Genomic DNA, 25,286 nt, shown 5'->3' on the forward strand with positions numbered 1-25,286 from the left:
GCACACGCGTTTTCCTCCTAGATGCCTCACGCACACTTGGGGGCTGGTCGGGTCCCAGGACAGGAATGTGGTCGCAACCCAGGGGGGCTTGACAGCTCCTAAGCAGTCATGACATATCCACCTCCAGAATATGCAACATACTTGTTTCAGCCCCTCAAGACCAGGTTCTGGTGTGTCTGCCGCCAGCGCTGTCCACCGTCCAAACTAAACACCAAGGGCCCAGACCGTCTGGGTGCCCGCCTGGCGGGCTGTGCGCACGGGTGCGTGTGGGGCCCGCGCTCAGCCTGGGAAGGCCCGGGGCTTGGCGCCCGTGGGCTCTGCTTGCTCTGCTTCTGTTCAGCTGTCTCTCTGCTACGTTTCGAGCAGATTTCTTTACTACACTGCACTGGATTGCTATATTTTTAACCAGAAATAAACTAAAGATTAGAGCATGTTCCAGTTAAATTCAGTTCTTTTTTTTTTTTTCCTGTTACAGACTCACCCCCTGATCCTTTTCCCAGCTGGGTTGAGTTTGGGGGTCTTCTTCGGGGGAGTGGGGGACACAGGAGAGGGAGGGAGGATCTGCAAAAGATACATTTTTGCTGCTGTTACTTTCTGAAGGGATGTTCCATGTTTTTGTACATCTTTGTTTTTTTTTTTTTTTACTACCGCGTGGTTGCCGCAGCCCTGGAGAGAACCAAATAAACATGCCTGCTCCTTGCAGCTCCACGCGTCGTCCGTGCTGGGTGTGTGTCCTGTGATTCCGTCCGCAACACTTGGTAAAGGTCCGATACCTCTGTTACATTCTGGGCACTGCAGGACACAGATGGTACCCGCACAGGCAGGGCACATATTCATTCACATGCAAACACCCTGAGCCACGTGCAAAACAGCGGCAGCACAAACGCCCATCATTCGAGGCAGGGGTCTCACCGGGGGCAGGCTGGCATCCCATCCCGCGTCCAGCTGCCGGCAGCACCCCTAAAAAGCGGAGCAGCGCCCGCCTCGACGGCTGCCATCTCCCTGCACCTGGGGAATCCCAGGTGGGTTCCGCCAAGACCATCATACCCTGGGGCTGATGGGCTCCACAAGCTAGTTTTTAACCGGTTTCCAGACGGTGGTCAAAGACTGGACTGCCCCGCAGGCTGGCCGGCCGGCCTTCTGTTGGCACCCCGGGTTTCCCAACAAGCACATCCACAGGCTCCCTCCGGGCCAGGCTGGCTGGCCCGCCACTGCCGGGCATGTCCCTGGTGGATACATGGGCCAGGGAAGAACGGGTGCAGTGGCGTCCCCGATGGTGAGGAGTGCTGGCAGGCTTTAATTAACCCCAGAGCAGCCTCGCGAGAGGCGTCTTGTCCCCTGACAGCTGCTTCCGAGCTCGAGATGTGAAAACCAGGGCAGAGAAACCAAGAGACCTGGGCTGCTCGGCTGGGCTGTGGAGAGCGGGGCGGGGCTGCCCTCAGGCTGGGAGCCGCACCTGCACCCAAACAACCGACGGGGAAGATGGGGTCTGCGCAGAATAGCTCAGCGTGGCTGCAGGAACGCAACCGTGGGCCCGCTTCCCTGCTGGACGCCCTCCGTGAGGGCTCTGTGGGAGCATAAGGGCACTCTCCACTTTCCTACCTTCATGAAGCCCACGACTCCCCCGGAAAGTGTGCAAAGCGCACCGGCCTGCTCATCAAACGGCTCCCTTGTTTCTAGAGCCCCACTTTGGACAGTAAGTCATATGGCCACCCCACTTAAAAACCCAAGAGGACATTCCCGAGAGCCCCGAGGAGAGGACCAGGTAACAAGCCCGGGACGTGACAGACTTGTTGAGGCAGACGAATGCTGGGGAGAGTGAAACGAGCTGTTTCTGTCTTTCGCCCTTTCTTAGTTTGGGTTTTCCTGACCCAGCAGCAGGACCCACCCTGCGGGTCCCCCCAGCCCCCTGGGCAGAGGCCATCTTTGGGTGACGCTCAGCTCACCCAAGGGCTCGCCTCCAGCTCTTCCTGCTTTTGTCTCGGAAACCTGACACAACAGTGCCTCCCACACATCACGACCCCTCTGCCCACGGCCACACATGGTCAGCTCACAACACCCAGCTCGTACTGTCCTAGCGTCACGAGCCTCATGGGGGAACGCGGGTTTTCTACCAGGTAGTTTGGTAAGAGGAGGAGCCCAGACAAGGGCGGAGTGACGGGCAGCCAGGCTCAGGCTGGTCGGTCTTGCTCTGCCCAGAGCTGCCCACATCAGGAACTCGGCAAGAAGCAAGACCGAGAAACCACAGGCCCGTTACCAACCATGTCTCTGACTCAGCCTGAAAGGAAGCAAGCGCAGCTGCCTTTGTCTCTGTAAAACCAGAGACGAAGCTGTACTTATGCCACATGCGCGTGAGCCTGGGAACACGGCCTCTGGGACACAGACTGTGCCCCCGCAGTGGGGGTGTGCAGGCGTGGGCACTGACACACTAGGGTGCTGGCCACCCAAGGGAGCAGCTGGACAGCCAGCCAGGCCAGGCAGAGGAGACCAGAACAGGAGGACCCCACGAGGGCGATGGAAGCAGGACAGTGCACTGACCCTGCCCCCTGAAGGGAAGCCCCTGTTCTGTCCAGGGGAGCCCCCAACTCCTTCCAGGGGAATCCTCTCTCCTTCCAAAGGAGGAGTGCCCATGTCATCCAGGAGAGCAGCAGCTCAATCCAGGGGATCCCCTCTCCACCCTGGGGTGCCCCTTCTCCACCCTGGGGTGCCCCCTCTGTCCTGGGGCACCCACATTCTGTCCTGGGGAGCCCCCTCTCCACCGTGGGGAGCCCCCCTCCACCCAGGGGAGCCCCCACTCCACCCTGGGGAACCCCCTCTCCACCCTGGGGAACCCCCTCTCCACCCTGGGGAGCCCCCACTCCATCCTGGGGAACCCCCTCTCCACCCTGGGGAGCCTGCACTCTGTCCTGCGGAGCCCCCCTTCACCCTGGGGAGCCCCCTCTCCGTCCTGGGGAGCCCGTGAGAGAAAGGGGTGGAGCCCATCCGAAGGTGGGGAGGCGAGGTGGGCTCACCAGCCAGTCAGCACAGCATGGAGCAGGCAGGAGGCCCATGGAGGGCCCAGGCAAGCCTGACACGGCAGACACACCAGGAGACCCCAGGCCAGGCCCGACAGCACAGCAATCAGGCCACCCACCAACAGGCACTTTATTTTCCAAAGAACCAAGAAAACTGCACAGCAAGTGGTCAAAAGCTGCCGCACTTTTTAGACACGAATGAGACGGCTGACCATGCAGTCAGGCAGAGCTGGACTCCTGCTCCTGCTCCTGAGCCGTGAGCCCCACGTCCCACCAGGCGCTGCACCGTGGGCGCGGCTCACCCTCGCCCTCAGTCCGGCCCCAACCTGCCAGAGGCCCAGCCAGACGTGTGGCACAGAAGAGGGACAGCAGCCTCGGGCCAGGTCAGTTTATTTTAAGCCGCAGGGCACCGCGCCTCCCTCGGTCCATCTTCCGGCCGAGTTGTCGTAGAAGGCCTGGGCCAGGGCCTGCGCGGCCCTCAGCACCCTCCTCTCCGGGGCACCGGGCCCGATGTCGTCCCGTGCACACCTCAGCCAGTGCTGCTCCGTCCTGGGCAGGTAGTCTGCAAACAGCTCGCCAGGTGCCACCGAGGGGTGCTCCTCTTTGGTGGGGAAGGAGAGAGAAACGTGTTCAGTGAGGAAGGGGCCTACGTCCTGCCGAGTGAGCATGTGAGCACCCCACGTCCACAGAGGACTGCACAAGGAAAGAGCACAGGCCCCACTCACAGCAAGTGCTCACACACCCTCCACACAGTGAGAAACACACACACAAGCTGCCTGCCTCGGGGGCACATCTACACAGCAAAGTGAAAGAAGTGAAAGAAAGTATTAGTTGCTCGGTCGTGTCCGACTCTGTGTGACCCCGTGGACTGTAGCCCACCAGGTTCCTCTGTCCATGGGAGTCTCCAGGCAAGAATACTGGGGTGGGTTGCCATTTCCTTCTCCAGGGAATCTTCCCGACCCAGCGATCAGACCCGGGTCTCCTGCATTGCAGGCAGATTCTTTACCATCTAAGCCACACAGCAAAGTAAGCCTTAACAAAAACTTAGTAAACTTTAAAATCTTGTTACCAAAAAAAAAAAAAAGGAGGGGAGCTGTGAGCTCAGAGGGAGCTGGCCCCACCCCAGGGCCCCCACTGCTCCCCTCCCCCTCCTCCCAGTGCCCCTCACCCCCCGGCACTCACCCCCGCCCTCCTCGCCGCCGCTCTCCTCCTCCTCCTCCTCGTCCTCGTCCTCCTCGCCACCGCCCTCAGCACCCTCGGCCTCCTCGCTGTCCTCATCCGAGTCAGTCTCCTCCAGCCACTCCTGAGATTCTTTAAGCAAAGGGAGGAACCAGTGTCAGTGTGGCTGCCTTGAGGATGCCACCCTCTGTCTAAATACCGGGACGTGAGCGCGGGGCCCACCCAGCATGTCTGGGGCTCCAGGTCAACACCTCATCCCTGCATCTCACAGCAGGGCTGGGTGGGGAGGCTGTGTTCCGAGACAGGAGGGTCTCACAGCCACTCCGAGCCTCTCCCCAGACATGTGGATCTGAAGGTACTTCAGCCTCAGCTCAGGACGGAGCAGTGACCACGTCCACGCAGCCTGCCTGTGGTGTGACTGGGCAGTGGGGAGGAGGGTCCACTCAGGGCACACAGGGCCCCTTGCGGAAAACAGGCCTCCAGTCCATGCTGCCTGGGGCTGGTCCGGGGCTCATGAGTGGTGCTGGGGTGAGCCTGCGCCCTCCCCGGGCCTGCAGGCACTCTCTGTGGGCACGGGGTGGACGGCACTCCCCCTCACCTGGGTCCATCTCTACCAAGACCGTCCACTCCTCCATCTTATGGAGGTCCAGGCAGTAGAGGTCGCTGAGGGTCACCTGGCGGTCGCCGGCCTCAAACATGCCGCCGTAGAGGTAGAGGCGCCCATGCTTCACGGCCAGCATGGCATTGGAGCGGGGGCTGGGCTCCACCGGGGCCACAGCTGCCTCCTCGGGGCCGTCGTCGTCATCCGACTCCAGCTGTCCCGCTGCTCCTGGGGCGGCGAGCACCTGTTTGATGGTGACCACGGTCCCGTCCTCTGAGACCACCTCCCTGACCACCTCCAGGGGCTCCTGGGCACCGGGCCCCTTCACCGCCTGCTTGTCGGCACCCCCGGGCTCTGCCTTTCTGCCCCGCCTGTGCCTCCTCTTCTCCGCCTTGGGCCCCTGCGGATGGAGAACAGGCAGCATGATGTGGCAAGTGCCCAAGAGTTAGAGGACCCCACCCCCGCCGGGCTTGCCCCGGGCCACCCCCTCGCCGGGGTGACCTCTCGGAGGAACGAGCCAGAGCACAGTGCTCCCGCCGTCCGACCCCCGTCAGAGGTGCCAGGGCACTTCGTCTGGAGCCAGTCTTCCCCACGGGGTGGACCGTCCCCCTTTTTGGCCCTAGGGCCCTGTTTCTGAGGCCCCTGACCTGACGCAGCCCCAGGGAGCCGAGCCCCGGGACAGCAGCCCGAGCCGCGCTCCCAGCCTGTGCTGGCAGCAAGGGCAGGGGCGACCTGGTCCCCACCTTCAGTGATGGGGAAGACGGTGACGATGGCTCCACAGAGCTCAGCAGACCCAGAGACAGGGGAGGCCCTGAGGTGAGGGAGGTGTTGCAGGCCGGGGGCCCACACTACCTTCAGTTGCCCTGCAAACCAGCGGTTCCTGACGGGGTCGTAGAAGTGCAGGTCGTTGAGGAAGTCCCCCTCCAGGCTCTCCTCCTCCTCCTCGTCACACACCCCTCCGAAGAGCAGCGTCTGGTGGTTTGGGGCCACAGCCACCGAGAATCCAGACCTCGGCGTGGGCTTAGCTCCAGAAGGGTTAATCCGTGTCCACGACCACTTGCCTGCCAAGGAGAAGAGGCAGGGACCCATGGACCCGCAGGAGGGCGCGGCCGTGGTCTGTGGCTCCTGGACCAGCCGCCCTGGAGGCTGTGCGTCCTCAAGGGCTGGTCTACACAGAAGCCACCCGTCCACACAGCCTCCCAACACTCGCCTAGGGCACTGGGCAGCGGAGCTATGAAGTCAGGGGTGAAGAGGAGGCCGGCCCACTGGCTCTGGGACCCGCACACCACGCCCTGGGGCGGGCCAGCACTGCAGTCCTGCCCTCTGGGTGGGCACTGGGTCTGCCAATAACCCTCAAGAGGGGGTTGGGCGTGGTGCGTGAGGGAGTCTCCCCAGCACATTTAGAGAAGGACAGGGATGTCTTCTGTAATGAAGTGACCCACAGCAAGCACCCCCTGGAGGCGCGACCCCAGCTGCATGCACCAGCGGGCCAGAAGGTCACTCATGACAGCCAGCGTCTCAGTGTTTAAATAAGAGAAGGCTGTCAGCGTGCCTCGCATGGGGTGAGGGTGGCGGGGTGTGCTCGCCCAACTATGAAAGGGCTAGGGCTCCACTGCCGAGAACACAGCCCTTTCAAGTGCAGGTGCACTGACGGGTGAAAGGGGCTCTACTCTTTGGCTCCAGGTCCCCATCACCTCTGCATCCGAGAAACACCTTGTATGGAAAGAGCGTCACAGCAAGGAGGAGGACAGGCCCTACCCAGCAGGCCTCTGGCCCCACAGAGACACCCCTCCCAGGGCAGGGAGCAGCCCAGGGCCAGACAGGCCCCATCCCCTTAGGCCTCTCGCCCACCACTGGCACCACGCAAGCCAACCACCTCCCCCACAACAACCCCCTTCTTTTTTTTTGAGAAAAGCCAGTATAAAGCGCTATTACAACAGTAATAAAACTTAGACTCATATGTAGTGCAGGGGATGGCAGGAGGGTGAGGGAGGAGGCAGTGATTTCTCTCACCAATCACTAGCTTTTGAGCTTTAAAAAATGACCAACGGGAGGACACCTACATGACTACTGACAGAAGAAATGGATGAAGAAGACGCGATACATATTCACAACGGAATATGGCTCGGTCATTAGAAAGAATGCAATAATGCTGTCTGCAGCAACATGCACGGACCCAGAGGTGATCACACTCGGTGAGGTAAATGCCACACGATCCCATCCATGTGTGGGACCTAAGAAGAAGGATACAAGTGCACTCACAAAACAGAAGCAGACCCACAGACACAGGAGCAAAGTTAGGGTTACCAAAGGGGAGGTGTGGGGGGAAATTAGGAGTACGGGATTGACAGAAACACGTCACTGCGTGTAAAATCAACAAAGACCTACTGTGGCACACAAGAGCTCGTTCAGCATTTTATGGCCTATAAGGAAAACCGTCTGAAAAGCAACGTGTATGCTTAGATATAACTGCATCACTCTGCTGAGTACCTGAAACTAACACAGCACTGGATGTTAACTATACTTCAACTAACAAAAAAGAACAGTGGTGACTTCAATCCCACCATAAGCCTCCGGGAGTCTCCGTCCTACCACTGAGCAGGAAGGAGAGAGAGACGACAGGCACGGTGGACCAACCGACACCACCAGGGTTTTAACTCTGCATCCTCGGTGCCCCAGAGGGCATGTGGGAGCCGTTCGCGAGGTGTCCGCTGGCCTCCTGAGGGGGCACGTGCAGGGGCTCCCCACCAGCCCCAAACCCTCTGCCCGCCTCCCGCCGACACACAGCCGCCCACGTGGCTTGTCCTGGCACAGTGCACACACCTTCTCTCCCCTCCTCAGCCTTCAGCAGGAACATGTCAGAGTGCTGGGTGCCTCTGTCCACATCTTTCCTGACTCTCTGCAAAAGGAACAGGAAGCCATGAGAAGAACACGTGCCACACCACGCCATGCACGGCCCCTCAAGCTCGCGGTCCCAGGTCCTGTGGAGGCGACTCGGGAGCCTTCACTCAGATCAGCTTCAAAATCTGAAACACGACAGGCTCCCTCCAAGCCCATCCGCACAGAGCCCTCTGCTCAGGGTGGACAGGCTGGCACGGGGACCTCTCCTGTCGTCACACGGCCACCCTCCACCTCCAGCCCACGTGCCCTCCATCCCCGTCACCTCCGAATATCAGGACTCAAGCTGTGGTCCAAGGACCGGATGAAACTCTGCAGACGCCGGCACGGCCGCTCGAAAGCTTCGCTGAGCTCTCAGCAGCACCGCCTGCCTCACACCAGGCTCACGGCCCAGTCAGACACCTGGCTCTCTAGAGCACACCCAGTGTGCACACTGCACCTCCCCGCAGGGCACAGGCGTCAGGACGGCGACCTAGCAGACTGGCTCTCCTGGTGGCTCCAGCTGCTGGGGGTACCAGCTTTCGCTGCCAGGTCTTTATCCTTCAAACTCCCGATTTTTAATAGACTCTTAACTTCGGAGTATTTCTACGTTTACAGAAAACCTGAGCTGTACTTCTACATGTACAGAAAACCGTGCAAGCTGGCACAGAGAGTTCCCATGTGCCCTGCACTGTTCCCCTTCCTGTTGATCCCCTGACTTCGTGGTGCGTGTGGCACCATCAACGAGCCACACTTGAGCCCATGGCTCACTCACACTCCTGTTCTCACCAACGTCCTTCTCCCATCCCAGAGCCCACCAGGCTGTCGTGGGTCCTTGGGCCTTCTGGGCCATGAAGACTGCTCAGACTGGCTTGTTTCTGGTGACCCTGACATTGAGGAGTGCTGGTTGTGTGTCCTGTAGAGTGCCCTCCGCTGGGACCCGGCTGACACTGTTCTCATGACTGGACAGGCTGTGGGTTCCAGGTGGGGTCTCAGAGGTCAAGCGCCCTTCCATCCCACCCTACCAGGGGTACGTGCTGTCACCATGACTGCCATCGCAGACGTGGACCTGGGCCACCTGGCTGAGGTGTTCACCAGGTTTCTCCGTGGTCCAGTCACTGCCCCACCCCAACTTTCCAGGCTGTCCTCGTGGGAAAAGTGTCCCCTGTGTAGCCCCTCTAACAGGGGCCGGGGGTCGTGCTCCACCTCCTGGAGGGTGGCAGGTCTTCCTTGGGGTGGGACAGTGTGCAGGGCGTCCGCCTCTCCTCCCCGTGTACAAACTCATTCAGTCACAGGCTTGGCGTCACATGCGCCCGTGCACCAGCCTCTCCTCCCCGTGTACGAATTCATTCAGTCACTGGCTTGGCATCACATGCGCCCGTGCACCATCACGTCTCCTCTGGACTAGTCTGACACCACCTGATGTCCGCTGCTCACACGCCTCCAGCTCTGCCCCTGGGGACCCTCTAGGACGGGCCCCAGGCCCCTGATGTGTCCCACTGGCGCAGATTTCTTGGGTTTCCTGGGCTCTGGCACCATTCACACACTCCCTGCCCCAGTTCTGGAATCGGCCGCTTCCCCACAGAGCCCTGTGACTTCACTGGACAGTCCTAGAATCCCAGGTCTGGGTGCGAGGCCTTGTCACGGGGCAGTATGGTCTTGTTCTCTCAGCCGAAGCGCACGATTCATCTTGCCTTGTTTACTAATGAGTACATGTTGTGTTTACTGTAAAGGGGAAAGTTACTTTCCTTTTGGAAAACAAAACAATCCACCTTCCCTGACTGGACTGTGGCCTGAGCGTCCTAGCACCAAGGACGACGCGGGGACCCTCACAGTCAGGCGGTCAGCCTCTGTGTGCCACAGTCCCCAAGACAGACAGTCCTCCCGTCCTGCAGGTTGACCAGGAAGTGGCTGCCACTCCCAGGCCCACCCTCCAGGCCAACGCCCCCCACTCACGGGAGCTAAGCCCACACCGAGGCCTCACCCACGGAGGCACATAGGGGAAGTCAGCACCGCAGGCGGGTTACTAGAAACCAGTCACAGCCGGCGCAGCCCTTCCCCTCGTCCCCCCACACCTGGGGTATCCATGGTATTGCTCCACTGACAGCAACCATCTTTCCTAGACCAATGAGCGGAGCGGGTCTTCCTCACCATCACGTGTAAATACGGCCCCTGTGGCCTGTGAGCCAGAGCCCCTCCTAAGCAGGCGTTCTGCCCGCCGGGTCAATGGCTTCCACAGAGCGGCTGGGGAGCAAGGATGCCGCAGCCATCAGGGCTCCTCCTGAAGTCTGCAACGCCCCCATTCCACCCCCGATCCTCACGGGGGTGACTGGAGGTCACCGGGCGCTGGTCTCTCTCGTGGTGGCCTATGCTGTCCTTCCCGGTGACGCGCAGCATGCTGGCACAACACTCAGCCCTCCCACTGGAGGACACGGGCTGGGCATGACTCCCGGGGCTGTGGCGCGTCCACCTGGGGTCTCGGCTGTTCTCAAGGGTGAGCGGATGCTAACTCCACAGAGTGGTGACTCGGGCGTGCACTTCACACACGATTCCTTCCTCTGCTCACACGGACATCTGAGAGATGTGTGCCAAGTGTGACAGCGCTAAGCTGTCACAGCACAACCGTCAGTGACTCCAGAGCCCAGGACAGCCTGTGCACGCACCCCCACGGCCTCCTGCCTGGACCATGAGCTCTGGACACGTGTCCTGAGTCTCCTGCTGCCCCAGCCTCACACTCAGAGCCAGGCCCTTCAACTGTCAGCAGGAGACAGCCCTGGCCAGGCTCCCAACTTCGGTGAGCCTGTCCCAGCAGGGGGCACGCTCCGGCACTCCAAGGGCGGCACTGCAGCGGACCGGGCTCCCGGCCACTCTGAGAAAGGGCTCCCAGCAGCGCTGGGGGAGGACTGGAGCGGGGGCACGGGGGCACCAAGCTGAGGGAGACAGAGCTGCCGGGGAGGGGCCAAGGGCCCCCACACCACTCCTGGCCTGAGCACTCAGACACAGTGGCAGCCTGACAGCAGAGCAGGAGGCCCGGTCAGCACAGGGGACACCAGGGAGGTCAAGGGCACGCTGGGCCGCCTCGCAACAGGTGGACAAACAACCCTATTGTGTGCGCTGGAGGTGCCGTCTGGACAGGCCAGGACGCACTGCTATAAACCTGCCAGGACTGCCTCTTGGCTCTGTGTCCAGAAGAGTGAGACACATGGGGCCTTCCTTCGCCTGCCAGCATAACCGCTGGCCAGAGGCCGCCCTCAGCACCTTGGCAACAAGAGGTCAGTCTTTAGCACCACTTCACACTGGTTCTGCTGGACCGACAACGGCAGGAATTTTTCAGAACTGGGGGTGATGATGGCTAAGGTCCCCAGATGGACTGTTTGTGGAACACAGAAGCCACCAAGAGGTCGATCTCCATGAGTTAAGGGCTTGCTGGTAAAGGCTGCCTCCCTGGATGCTGCCCAGCTCAACCAGACACCCAGAGCTGGTGGTAACCCAGGCAGGAGGAGCCGTGCGCTGCTCCTGTGTCCCCAGCCAGACGAACCACACCATCACACCTGCATCTTTCCTCAATTCTGGTAAACCCCCATGAAAGCAAACAGACCAGCTTCTCATTCCATCCAGTGCCAAGGCCTGGCATCAGTGGGCTCTGAATCGTGGTGCTAGGACCGCCCCCTGGCTGTCTGTGCAGCTGTAGAAGAGCAGCGGTGGGGAATGAGACCCTGTCTTGATTAAAGTGGGGTCAGCCTAATGCGGCTTACTGTTCGTCATCCTGTTTGGCTCTGTGGAGCATCTGCTGTGATTAACAGGCAGCCCTGGCCACAGCCCACGTCTCTCACGTCTAGATGAGACCCAGGCAGGTCACAACTACAGAGAACTGTCTGTTTTCCTTTCCAGAGCGAGGGCTGACCACTGGCTTAGTAGGGGTGGGGCAGAGCGGGAGGAGGAGAGCAGGGCACCTCGTGGCACATGGATGAGATCGCAGCAAGGCTGTACAGAACCTCAGTGTGTTCAGAGGAGCAGAGCACACACCCCTGTCCACATCTCATCTAAACAACAGAAAAGACTTTCACATTAAACTAAGGTGCAGTCTTATTTGAGGTTCTTACCGCTGGCAAGACTGAAAGCACAGCAGACAGAAGCCCCCTGCGTCCCACACGTCTTACCTGCTTTGAGTAGCCCCCATAGATGATGACGCTGCCCTGAGGGGTGACGGTCATCTGACAGCCCGACCGGGGTGTGGGCCCAGTCCCGGATGGGGACAGCCTGCTCCATGTGAAAGTGTCCAGGCTGAAGGCATACACATCATTGTAATAGATGTAATCTCTGTTGCAACACACGAACAAAAACAAAGAGGCGGCAACATGGACACGTGAACTTCACTTAAAGGTACCTTTCCTACACACGTGCTTTCTGAGGCATTCCGAAAGGCACGGTGGCCCTGCTCACACCACGCTCCTGGGACTTCAGGGGCAAAGCACGCAAAACACAGATGGGGCCTTGAGAAGGGAGACGAATGGGGAATGGGGGGGTCTGCCCAAGTCACACACAGGGGGAATGGTGCCCTGAAGGCAGGTCACAGGCAGCCATGGGCAAGGGGCTCGGGTCAGAGTCACATGATGAGAGCTGGGCCTACTTCCGCAGGAAGGACACACAGACACGTGGAAGGAGCAAGCAGCTCCACCCGTGGGACACGGTTCCTGTCGCCCCTACTGCACTCGGGTCGCCCTGGTCTGGGGCCCTGCGCCCACATGCAGGCCACTGTGGCCCCGGGAGCCCCACCCACAGCAAGGCACTGGGAACGAGACCGGAGCACATGTGAGCTCTCTGACCTGCGCCCACCACACAAATGCACCCTTCTGTGGGAGCAAGGCTTTCAGGAGGCGAACTAAGGAAGCCGGGGGCTCAGTTCTTAGAAGACTTCATCACATTCCACTGTTTTCTCAGATTTCACATGGCAGATATCTAGCAAAAAAACTGTTCTGCACGTGGGATAAATAAAAACTGTAATTGCGTTCTCAAGGTCAAACGGACTTGTTTGATACAAATGGTGACCACACAGATTATCTCTCTGAAAACTTTAAATTTCTTCTGTACTCTTGAAACACTTCATAAACAGTCATTTTAACAATGATGAAGAATTCCACAAGAGGGACAGCAGAGCAGTAAACCAAGCTCAGGGCCCTCCTGCGCGACTGCCCAAGCAACGTGCCCATGCCGTCAGCCCTTGTTTGAAGGGATGGGCAGTGTCCCGCACGTGCGTTCTAAGCGGCTCTTCCCAGAGAGCCCCCTCCTTACTGCACCAGGAAAGAGGACCTTCCTGTTGGTACTGACCTTGTACTCTCATGGAAGCCACCAAAAAGGATTAACTGTCTCTTCCAGGCCACCATCCGATGTCCACTCCGGCCTGAAGGACCACCTGGTGATCTAAAATTGAAAACACACAAAAAATAGGCACTTGGCAAGCAGAGGAGGAGGACGTGGAGCTCGTGAGCTCCCACAAAGACATCAAAGCACGTCTACGAGTGGAACGACTCAAACAGAACATCTACTAAATACCAGGCAGAAGACCTCAGACTCCCACAAGCGCAAAAAAACCTCCACGTCACCAGGCAGGAGAAAAGAAAAAAGCGAGCAAACTGAACAGATGTGAAAGGGGGCCCACACCCACGAAGGAGCTGAGGAGGGGGAGAGGCTCCGCACCCGGGGCAGGCCCCTCACCGGCAGGGAGGCTGACCTGGACGTAGGAGGGGCTTTGGAGCCTCAGAGAAGACCACAGGACCCAGTGAGCAGAAGGCACAACAGCGTGACCTGCACGGACAGTGGGGACCGCCACTCTGCGCTCCCCAGCCTCAGACACTTGTCCACAGGTGTGCGCAGGGGCCTCATACTTGACGCCTGGGCATCAGAGGTCAGATCCAGGGGGAGGATCGGGCTTAGCTGCACAGAAACAGCCTGAATAGGCTGGACTATGGCCACTGAGGGTGCACTGGGAAGAAGCCTGGGCCCGCCACACGCAAGGTACCATTGCTGCGGGCACACAAAGGAGGGGCAGGACCACCACAGAGCTTCCTTCCTTGCACACATACTCTCAGGGAACAGGTCACACCTACATGAACTCCAAAGGCATGCATGGGCATCACAACAGCTAAGACGCCCACGAGCAGGCCCCAAGGGCTGCCCCCGCCACAAGATCCATCAGCAGGCACCAGGCGCTGCCCCCACTGTACGAGGAGGACACAGTCCCCTACCACCGCCAAGAGACCCGCGAGCATGTGACAAGTGCTGCCCCCCAATCTGGGGAGTGCACGTGGGCAGCACTGGGCGCCAATCACTGTCCCTGCCATCTCAGGAGCTCACAGGCCGCCAGCGCTGAGAGACTCGGGAGCAGGCACCAAGCACCGTCCCTACTGTCTCTACTGTCCCATGGGCCCAGTGGCCGCCACCACTGTGGGGACCCACAAGCAGGCACTGACCACTGACCCCCCATACCAGGAGTGTGCAGGGGCCACAACACCCGCACACCCCGTATCCAGGGAATAACAGGCAGCACACACGAGGAAAGGGGCAGCAAGCATCCAAACCCGCATGTCGCAACAAAGACCTGGTGCGGCCCAATAAACAAACATTTTTTTAAGAGTTTTACAGACAAGCAAGTTCTGTTCAGTTGCTCAGCCATATCCAGCTCTTTGTGACCCCATGGACTGCAGCACGCCAGGCCTCCCTGTCCATCATCAACTCCCAGAGCTTACTCAAACTCATGTCCATCGAGTCAGAGATGCCATCCAAAAGCTAAGGTAAGGTGATTTGGCACCACCAAACCAGCTTTACGACAAATGTTAAAAGAACTTCTCTAAGCAGAAAAGGCCGTTAACTAGAAACAAGAAAATTATGAACAGAAAAGCTCATCAGTAAAGGCAAACACACAGTAAAGGTAGGAAATAACCCACACACAAATATGACACCAAACTCAGCAATCATGAGAATATAAATGTAGGATATTGGAAGTGCACTTGAAATTAAGACACCAGCAACGTGAAACAATCTTGCAAATATATAGACACAGACTGCTTTATCAAAGCCTCACAAGGGAGACTCCTTGGTGGCCCGGTGGACAGGAATCCACCTGCCAATGCAGGGACACAGGTTCGATCCCTGGTCTGGGAAGATCCCACGTGCCACAGAGCAACTAAGCCCAGGTGCCACAACTACCGAGGCCTATGCACTCTGGAGCCCGTGTGCCACAACTGCTGAGCCCATGCACCGCAGCGGGAGAGTCACATGCCACATCTAAGACCCAAGCCAGCCAAATGAACAAACAACTGCCTACAAAACTCACTAATGGAGCAAACTGCCAGCCACAGGGGTCAGCTTCTGCGGAAATCCCCCAGTGCGTTAAACGACACATTAGAGTAGATGGGCTTAAGTGATATGTGTACAACATCCCACCTGAGGGCAGCAGAATACACATTCCTCTCAAGTGCACACAGAACATTCTACAGGACAGATCGCAAGCTGGGTCACAAAGCAAGTTGCAGTAATTTTAAGAAAACCTGAAATCATATCAAGCATCTTTTCAGACCATAACACTATGAGACAAAAATCAATCATAAGAACTTTAAATAGCACAAACGTGTGGAGGCTAAACAATGTTATTAAACAACCAATGTATCACTGAAGAAATCAAAGAGTAAATTTAAAAAAAAAAAAACTTAGAAACAAATGACAACAAAAACATGGCAATCCAAAACTGATGGGACATGGCAAAAGCAGTTCTAAGAGGGAAGTTTACAGCAATACAATCTTATCTCAGGAAACAAGAAAAGTCTTGAACAAATAAACCTAACCTTACACTGAAAGCAACTAGAGAAAGAAGTAGAAGCAAAACCCAAAGTTAGCAAAAGGGGAAAAAAAATCACAAAGAACAGAGCAGAAACAAATGTAATAAAAGGGAAAACAGCAGAAAAGATTAATGAAACTAAAAGCTGATTCTTTGAAAAGATAAACAAAATCGATAAGCCTTTAGCCAGACTCACCAAACAAAAACAAAAACAAAAAACGGGAGAGGGGTCAAACCAATAAAATTAGAAACGAAAAAGAAGTTACAACTGACATCACAAAATATAAAGAATCACAAGAGACTACTACAAGCAACTACATGCCAATAAAATAAGACAACCTAGAAGAAATGGACAGGTTCTTAGAAAGGTTCTAACTTTTCAAGACTGAACCAGGAAGAAGCAGAAAATACGAATGGACCAATCATAAGTACTGAAATTGGAACTGCGACTTAAAATCTTCCAACAAACAACAGTCTAGGACCAGATGGCTTCACAAACAAATTTTACCAAACACTTAGAGAAGAGTTAACACCTACCCTTCTGAAACTATTCCAAAAAACTGCAGAGGAAGAAACACTCCAAACTCATTCTATGGGGCCACCATCACTCTAATACCAAAATTAGACAAAGATACAATAGAAGAAAATTACAGGCCAATATCACTGATGAACATAGACACAAAAATTCTCAACAAAATACTAGCAAACTAAATACAACAACATATTAAAAGGATCGCACACCATAATCAAGTGGGATTTATCCCAAGAATGCAAGGATTCTTCAACATTTGCAAATCAACCAGTGTGATACACCACATTAACAAACTGATGAATAAAAACCATATAATCGTCTCAATAGACACAGAAAAAGCTTTTAACAAAACACCCATTTATGACTAAAAGTCTTCAGAAAGTGGGCACAGAGGGAACCTAACATAATAAAGGCCATATATGACAAGCTCACAGCTAACATCATTCTCAATGGTGAAAAGCTAAAAGCTTTTCCTCTAAAATCAGGTACAGAATAAGAATGTCCACTCTTGCCACTTTTATTCAACACAGTTTTGGAAGTCCTAGCCATGGTAATCAGAGAAGAAAAAGAAATTAAAAGGAATCCAAATTGGAAAAGAAGTAATTATCTGTCATTGTTTGCAGATGACATGCAGCTATATACAGACAATCCTAAACATGCTAACAGAAAACTATGAAAAAAAAAAAGAAAAAGACTACTAGAGCTCATCAGTGAATTCGGTAAGGCTGTAGGATACAAAATTAATACACAGAAACCTGCTGCATTTCTATATACTATAGTGAAAGATTAGAAAGAGAAATTAATGAAGAAATCTCATTTGTTACATCAAAAAATAAATTAAAAAAATAACCTAGGAATAAATTTACCTAAGGAGACAAGAGATCTGTACTCAGAATATAAGACAGAGATTAAAGAAACTGAAGATGTGGGGGAGGGGAGGAATTGAAACCGACATAAACAGATGGAAAGATATACCATGTTCTTTGGAAGAATCAATGTTGTCAACAAAAGGATACTATCCAAGGCAATCTACAGATTCAGTGCAATCCCTATCAAATTATCAATGGCATTTTTCAAAGAACTAAAATTTTTATAATTGTATGAAAACACACAAGACCTCAAATAGCCCAAACAATCCCAAGAAAGAAAAACGGAGCTGGAGGAACCAGACTTCCTGACATCAGACTACACTACAAAGCTACAGTAAGCAAAGCAGTTGGGTATTGGTGAAAGAATGAACAAGTAGGTCAGGGAACAGAAAAGACAGCCCAGAAATAAATTTCCTAAGTACAGTCAACCAGGACTTCCCTGTGCTCCAGTGGCTGAGTCAGCCTGCTATGGTTTCAGGGAAGACCATGCCATGGGGCGACAACTAAACCCATGAGCCACACCTACTGAGCCCGTGCGTAGCAACTGCTGAAGCGCACTCGCCCTGGAGCCCGTGCCCCGCAACAAGCCACTGCAATGAGAAGCCTGTGCAACGCAATGAAAATTGGTCCCCGCTCGATGCAATGAGAGAAAGCCTGCGTGCGGCAAAGAACTCAGCACAGCCAAAAACTAATTAATCAACTTTTAAAAAGTACAGTCAACTGATCTTTGACAAAAGAGCAAAGGCAATACAATGGAGCAAAGACGATCTCTTCAACAAATGGTGCTGGATCAACAGGACGTCTAAATGCAAAAGAATGAACCTGGACACAAGCCTTACGTGTCCTTTTGCAAACCTTTTGCAAAAAATACTCAAAATGGATCACAGGCCTACATGTAAAATAACTGACAGATAAGCTGGCTTCCCAAGGTGCTCAGCAGTAAAGAATTCACCTGCCAGTGCAGGAGATGCAGGAGACATGGGTTCAATCCCTGGGTAAGGAAGATCCCCCGGAGGAAGAAATGGCAATCCACTCCGTATCACTGCCTGGAGAACCCCATGGACAGAGGAGCCTGGTGCACTATGGTCTGTGGGGTCGCAGAGAGTCGGACACGACAGAGCATGCATGCAAGCCGGACCGTATTAAGATTTAAAACTTGTGCTCTGCAAAAGATGTATCAAGAGAATTAGAAGTCAGAGTCTGGAAGAAAATATTTGCAAAAAACACACCTGATAAAGGACTGTTATCCAAGATACACAAACAACACTTAAAACTCAAGAGTAAGGAAACAAGTGACCCCATTTAAAGAGCACTGGCATGGTCAAGCCAGGCCCATCTGCCAGGCTACCTCTGCTCACCCTGTTCTGCGCTGGTGCTGTCTCCATCCAGCTCTCCCACCTACACAATCCAACCACTAAGTCCAGGCTTCAAAGGATGGTTACAACCTGAGCCCCCCAGTCCAGCTCTTCTCTACAATTTCCACTTTTTCCTACAAAGCTTTCCCCCAAACCACGGGCCCTAAAAAATACAGCAGAGACTCTCAAAATGAACCAGAAGCTCGAGCTGCCCAACCCAGCATCTCCCCACCAGCAAATCTCAGATGAATGACTCATCACATGTGGCCATGAGGACCCCCAGGGTCCTTCCTTATTCCAATCTAGAACAAATCCCTTTCTCTCACCTTTCCTCAAACGCCTGAGCATCCCAGTCTCTCTCTCCTAACGCCCAGTTTACTAACATCCCTTTTAACATGTCATTCAAACTGACCAATGTACTCAGCCATGGAAAGTCAACCAAAAGCTATCTGTCCCTGTCAACTATATCCTGCTAATCCAATCTTTAAGCATCAGCCTTGGGGTAGCGTCACCATATGCAGACGACGACAAGGATTTCAACTTACTAAATCCTTCTTCCCTTCTAGCAAGGGTAGTTCTTCCAAATGCAACCTACAAGGAAAATTCAGCCCCACTTCAATTTCATCCTGCTTGATTTGGTCCACAAAGATGATTTTGGAAGCTGCATTTGCCAACCAACTTATCTGCTTTCCCTCCTAGCTTTTTATCACCCACGAATCGAGTAAGCATGTTTTCTCATGTAAATTTGTGATAAAAACACCAGCGGGACAAGGTTCAGAAGGAGGAGCTGTGCCAGGCCGAGACACCACAGGTCCACGCGTGTGCTCTCTGCAAAGAGGAAGCAGCACTGTCCTCGGAGCAGGCCACAGGTGCAAGCGGCTGCACCACCACCCCATGCCCCCATGCCGGGTGCCACGGTGATGAGCCCCAACACACAGTCACCTGCACAACAGAGAAGGTGAATGAGAGGAACACCACCTTGCTGGGTGCACAGCAGACTCCCTTTCTGAGAAACTTTCTGTTATAGCACTTTACAAATATACAACCTAGGGAACAGGTTTTCATTCAAAAGCTAGTATGTTCGCTTCCAATTCTACTTCAAGAAAAGGTACACAGGAGAGCCCAAACGCTCCCAGTGTTGCTCTAGTAACTGTGACTGCAGAGGCCCAGTGACCTACGGAAACAGTGCCAGCAAGCCAAGCCGCCTCAAGATGACCCCCAGGGTGGCCAGGTCAGGGCCTCCCGCCCAAGAATCTGAAGGGAGTGTCATCCTTCCGTGGGCCAGGCACGGAGGACTCAATTAACTTTCCTGGCAGTAGCCAAGTATCGCTGTGTTTTGTAACCAAAATGGGAATTTTTCTTCTATAAAAAGGCTCTATATACCCCATCAGAAAAATAAACTCACCCAAAAAAACCTGTTTATATTTCAATCTTCAACAGGCACTTTTCAACTGCCGTCACTCCTAAATACGGAGTCTTCAAAAATTCACATGTCCTACTCAGCCAGATCTATAAGCGGCACAAAAATACATGTGTCCTGCCGTGGGAGGGAGAGCTTTCAGCACATCCGAGTTACATGTGGTGCGGCGCTCTGGCAGGGCACGCTGCCACTCAGCATCACCCAGGCCCTTTCCAAGCCGCCGCTGCAGTGACATTTACAGAAAATGCACACACATCAAGTAACTCCATGGGCTTCGGATACAAACAGAGCGTTAGGCACTCAGTATGCAAATGCGTCCCCGAGTTATTTTAAAGTTTACACTTTACAAAAGATATGCCATAGTACCACGCTGTTCCTGAGACACTTACCGAGCAGAGGAAAAATTTCTCTCATAACCCCAGAGATTCAAGGCCACACAGGCTGAGCTGATGGGTAACTTGATCTAGCGGCCCATCCTTTGAAAAAGAAGGGACCTTCCTGCAAGACTGGTTCTGACATGGCCAGAAGCCAGACTCAAACCGCAGGCAAGAGCATCTCCCCCATAACCAAACAGGTACCTTCAGAATCTGGCCCCTTTTTTCCAAGCGCCACTCGAAACACAGATTTGGGGAGTTAGTAAGTATTTAATCATGTTGCACAGAATAATTAGCAGCAGTTTCTAGAATCCAGGCAGCCTATCAGAGCTGTGTCCTTCTTTTAACTATTATGATCAATACTAAAACCCCCATTTGTGGGGTGTTCGTATAATAAGAAACTGCCACAGAGAAGTCTGTGCTGTGAGAGACAGGTGCTCAGCAGCTCAGCAGTGTCCTACTCTTTGCGACCCCATGGGCTATAGCCTGCCAGGTAGCGCTGTCCATGGAATGTCTCAGGCAAGAATACTGGAGCAGATTGCCATTTCTTCCTCCAGGAAAGACAGGAGACAGGGCAGGCGGGTCAATGTCGACTCCTGCCTTTGCACATCCACAGAACACAGCCCACTCTTCTCCCCTACTTTCTGGAGGAAATGCAGCTGAGGATAGGGAGAGAGGCTGTATGCTATGAAAGTAAGAACAGGATTAGTAGACAGAATCTTAAAATCAGGTCAGTTGTGCAGGCACCTACCACCGATGGCAGAGACTGCAGGGACTCTCAAAACATCTGGTAAAGCTGGTCACGCTTGCCCAACGAAAATCGGGAGGCCGTGCTGACATTTAAGCTCTGGTCTCCTTGACATTAGTAACACCAGGACTTTTCCTCTTGTTTTCAAACTGTCATGACGTCTATTAAATGTTGTTAGAATGGATAGCATGCATAAAGGAAGAGACAGCAAAGTCTCCAAAGGGGCTACTCGTAAACATGCTACAGAAACATGGGTAGGGCAAACAGGAAGGACAAAACGGACATCTGGGAATCACCCTGCCTCCCAGCAGAAAAGCCTGCTTAAAAGCCAAGGGACTTCCCAGGTGGTCCAGTGATTAAGACTATGCACTCCCAACACAGGGGCATGGGTTCAAACACTGGTCAGGGAACTAAGACCCCACACTATGTGGTGTGGCCCAAACAACAACAAAAAGAACCATGACCCTCAAATGCTTCTCAGGACCATCAGGCTTAAGCCCACTCTCCGCCCCTATTCTCCATAAATGCTCTGGGGACCAGCAGCACTGTGATAAGGCCAAGGCTGTGGGTATCCCCCACATGGACATCCATGCACTGAAGGAATTCAACAGGAATAAGAAGCTGGCCAAGAAGTACGATGTGGTTTTGCCTTCAGAGCCTGATCAAGTAGATCCCACAAATGTGGGGCCCAGGCCTGAAGAAGGCTGGCAGGTTCCCTTCCTTGCGGACCCACAATGAGGACACGGAGGCCAAAGTGGATGAAGAGAAGTCCAGGATCAAGCTCCAGATGGAGATGGTGCTGGGTCTGGCAGTGGCTGCTGGCCCCGTGGAGATGACAGATGAGGAGCTCGGGCACAATATCCACTTAGCTGTCAACTTCCTGGTGTCATTGCTCAAGAAAAACTGGGAGAAATGTCCAGGTTTCATACAGTAAGAGCACCGTGGATCAGCCCCTACGCCAGTACTAAGGCACGGCTTCATAAACCCTAATTCACAAGCTGAGAAAGGTTCTACAGACCCCAGTGCTGATATAACCCCGCCTCTGCGCCTTCACTGTTGGGTAGACTTTTCTCACTCTCTCTTTCCCTCAAACTACACCCACAAGAGTAAAAAACGTTTCCTAGAAAATGAAACTTTTCTAGGAGTTCTAATGCTTTTCTACAGAGCGGGGCCAAATCCTGGAGTCTGGAGAAACTCAGTTCACAGTGAACTCCTACTGTGCTTTTCCCAGGACTGGAGCCCACACCGTGTGGATTCCCCCAGGCTCAGCGATATTCCCCAAGAACAGCAAAACCAGCCTTCATTCTGGCTGAAGCTCCTTCCCTTTGCTTCTTGGTCAGTAAGAAAAAATAACAGAGAAGCTGCCAGCAGTCACCTAAGACTGCTAAGGGTGGGTATGTGAAACGTTCCTGGGGTGTGGCATGGGAGGGGGGCCCTGAGGATTAGAAAGGTGTTAATTCTCCCTAGGTGCAATCTACAAACTGCAATCCAATCGAAATCCCATTAGAATGGTTAAGGACAGAACCTGAAAAATGATCTTAAAGCTCTTATGAAAATGAGTGCACGGCAAAAAAATGTTTTAAGTAAATGAGAAAAACCTTCTGGCTATAAAACCATATAGCAATTAAAATGGAGCGTGATACTAGAACAGGTGCAAACAGAAGATCTAGGAGTCAGAAGAAAACTTGGAAACATCCAGACCCTTCTGGACCGTGTGTATACAAAGGTACTCGTGTGTGCGTGTCTGTGTGCACACATATGGGCCTGCACCTCTCTCTGGCCCCCTCTGCAGGCACCTGTGTGCACATACACTCAGGCACGGGTTGCTCTGCATCTTGGTTTTTCCTGCATATACTTTATTTCCGTATATGCTTTCCTGTATGAAATGAAAAGCAGTATTTCTTTAGGGTCTGTTCCTAACGGTGAACGGGGTCGATGGCAGGCGTGCAACAGGAAGTTGCCGACGCTCTGGCCAGCATGACCTTGCTTGCTCCGCCCACCCCACCGGACTGCCCCAACCTGCTCTGGGAGCCCTCGAGCCTGCTGTCCCACATCCAGGAGCTTGCTACTGACCGCTCGACAGAAAGTCTCTATTCTGGACACAAGCTCACTCTCCGCTGTACAGCTGCCATGACTCCCCACTATCCTGGCGGCGTCATCCCCCCCGAGAAGGCTTCCTACTTGCCATGCTCGGGCAGTCCCTCTCCTGTGGCTTCTGGAGTGTGGCTCAAGGAGGACCCCTCCCCGAGACACCTGCCCCCTCCACCCATGGTGTTCACAGACCCTGTAACAGCAAGAGAAGAGGCCACACGAGGCACGCTGTCCTGGCCGTCTTACGGACCACGCCGGGCTGGGCGGCGCGGGGGCTGCAGCCCAGCGCCATAACAAGGGGAGCAGAGGCAGACAGAGGAAGACGCGAAGCCAGGGAGACAGCCTCCATGCCCTGACGTCCACCCCGCAGGGACCAGGGCTCTGGTCAGTCGCATAGCTGCGCCCTGCCACTGAGCTCTTCCTAGAGCTCAGCACAGCTCTGCCCCTCTGCTCATCTCCTCACTGAGAACCAGAGACCATGGCCCAGAAGGCAGGCCTGGGAAAAAATCCATCAGACAAAAAGACAAAAAATAAAGCACCTACCACCTTCCCTGCCACACCACTCTACCCAGGCTGGAACAGAGAGGCCGAGCTGTCTCTGCACCTCTGTATTAGCATGGTGCAGCCTCCACGTTTCTTACAGAATTCTCTGCCTTCAGTAACAATCAACAATGAAGTAAAGACCTGCTTAGCAGGAACAACCTCTGACTCAGGACGGAGGCTTCAAATGCTTTGCAAGCGTCACTGAGCTAACAGCAGCAGAACACAGCTCGAGTGGGACACTCAGCTGGGACTGGAGTCTGTGGCCACGGGCAGCCCTGCAAAGGGCAGTGACTGTACATCCCCAGTGCCTCCCTGTTTCCTTGGAACTAACACCTGTCACAGACCTGGAAAGTCTGAAGGCCACGAGACAGTACACGTCACACAGCCTGGCAGATCACTGTGGGACACCCCACCACGTGCCGCCACCACCACCATCAGGCCTGCACAAATGTACCTTCCCAGAGCCACGTGCCACAAACTCCAAATGCTGGCAGGAGACAGGAGTGGGCCCAGGGGCTGGGCTCATCACCCAGCACTCACCTGACTTGCTCCCAGGTCTTGGTGGCCAAATGCAGCACCCAGAGGTCCTTGTAGTGGTAAAACTGCTCTCCATCAGGAGAGGCAAACTCCCCACCGAAGATCCACAGCTGCCCACCACCCTGGGGCACCACCACAGCCTGTTGAGAGAACGGTGATGGGTCAGGGCACAGCCAGACAGCTTTCAGTCTAACTGGAGACCTGTCCCTGGTCACTCGGTTCCATGCCCACACCCTAGCCTCAAAGGCCTGCCTCTCTGGTTCTGAAGGCCCAGGACTCACACAGGACCATGCAGGACTGCCTGGGCCGACAGAACTACAAAGTCATTGGAAGCCAGTGGCCAATGGAGCCCCTCCCTGGAGAACTCCTCCCTGGAGCGCCCCCCACCCAGGGAGGGCACGGCTGCGGAGACAGTCTCAACTTGGCTGCTTTTATGTGAATCATGTGAGGGGACAGACTTCACAGAAATCACTTCTGCCAGCACCCCAAAAATGTGGGGGTGCTGCCTAGTCAGTGAAGGCCTGTAGGGGGCAGACGGCAAGCCAGCCTGCCTCGGTGTCACCAGTCCCAGGGCTCTGGCAGCAAAGCAGGCCACAGGACACATCTTCACACCAAGTGGCTGAGTAGCTCCTGGCCGGGGGCTCAGAAGCAGTGTCCAAGGCAGCAGGCACAGCGTGGCCCGGCAGAAGTGGGCTGGGGCAGCTGGATGCCAGGCACTACCGAGCATTCTGGGTGAATGCCTCCTGCCCTGGCAAACCTCCATGGACAAGCACACGCTGGGCGGTCAGACAGTGGTTCCCAGGACGCCGCCTCTCGGCACCGTCGGAGCACCCCAGGCTTTTGCCGCAGCACAGGCAGTCGCTTAACTCAGCTTAATGCTGGAAAACTGTGGCTCCATCACCATGCTGCCCCTGCCCTGGACCAACTGGAGGGTCCTGTGGCACACGCAGGGTGATGTGGCCCCCCACGCCATCTCCACTCAGCTCTGTGCATCCTCTCAGCACTGACCTATCAGAAGACACATCAGCTTCCTGTGATTCTAAAACCATGATTGTAAGGAACTATTTCAAATCTTCAAACCAGACATGAAAATTAGCTTAGGCCCAAACTTAACACATTTTTCTGAGTTTAAAGAAGTTTGGGTGGTATAGTCATGCTATGCGATACAATGTGGTCCTGAAATATCTTATTATAGAAGCTATTTAATGCCTGGGATAGCATTACAAATAATGCATCAACTGGAAAGAACAGTGCAAAGAAAATACACACCCACACGCATGCGCTCAGTTGTGTCCAACTCTTTGCAACCCCA

General features: G+C 54.5%; 1 protein-coding gene across 1 annotated transcript in view; it reads right to left on the bottom strand.

The window, feature by feature from the left end:
• Positions 1-3,134: 3,134 nt before the first annotated feature.
• The window catches only part of KLHDC4 (kelch domain containing 4), a 31,815-nt gene continuing 9,663 nt past the window's right edge, over positions 3,135-25,286 (bottom strand). The window contains exons 5-12 of the mRNA XM_052656001.1: positions 23,978-24,114; positions 13,000-13,092; positions 11,832-11,991; positions 7,618-7,693; positions 5,647-5,855; positions 4,792-5,194; positions 4,197-4,325; positions 3,135-3,615 (exon numbers count right to left, since the gene is read on the bottom strand). Of these exons, the coding sequence (XP_052511961.1) occupies positions 3,404-3,615; positions 4,197-4,325; positions 4,792-5,194; positions 5,647-5,855; positions 7,618-7,693; positions 11,832-11,991; positions 13,000-13,092; positions 23,978-24,114 (1,419 nt within the window). The 3' untranslated portion in view covers positions 3,135-3,403. The remainder of the gene's footprint in view (positions 3,616-4,196; positions 4,326-4,791; positions 5,195-5,646; positions 5,856-7,617; positions 7,694-11,831; positions 11,992-12,999; positions 13,093-23,977; positions 24,115-25,286) is intronic.

Source organism: Budorcas taxicolor, chromosome 18, assembly GCF_023091745.1.
Source record: "Budorcas taxicolor isolate Tak-1 chromosome 18, Takin1.1, whole genome shotgun sequence".
In the NCBI taxonomy this organism is placed as follows: domain Eukaryota; kingdom Metazoa; phylum Chordata; class Mammalia; order Artiodactyla; family Bovidae; genus Budorcas; species Budorcas taxicolor.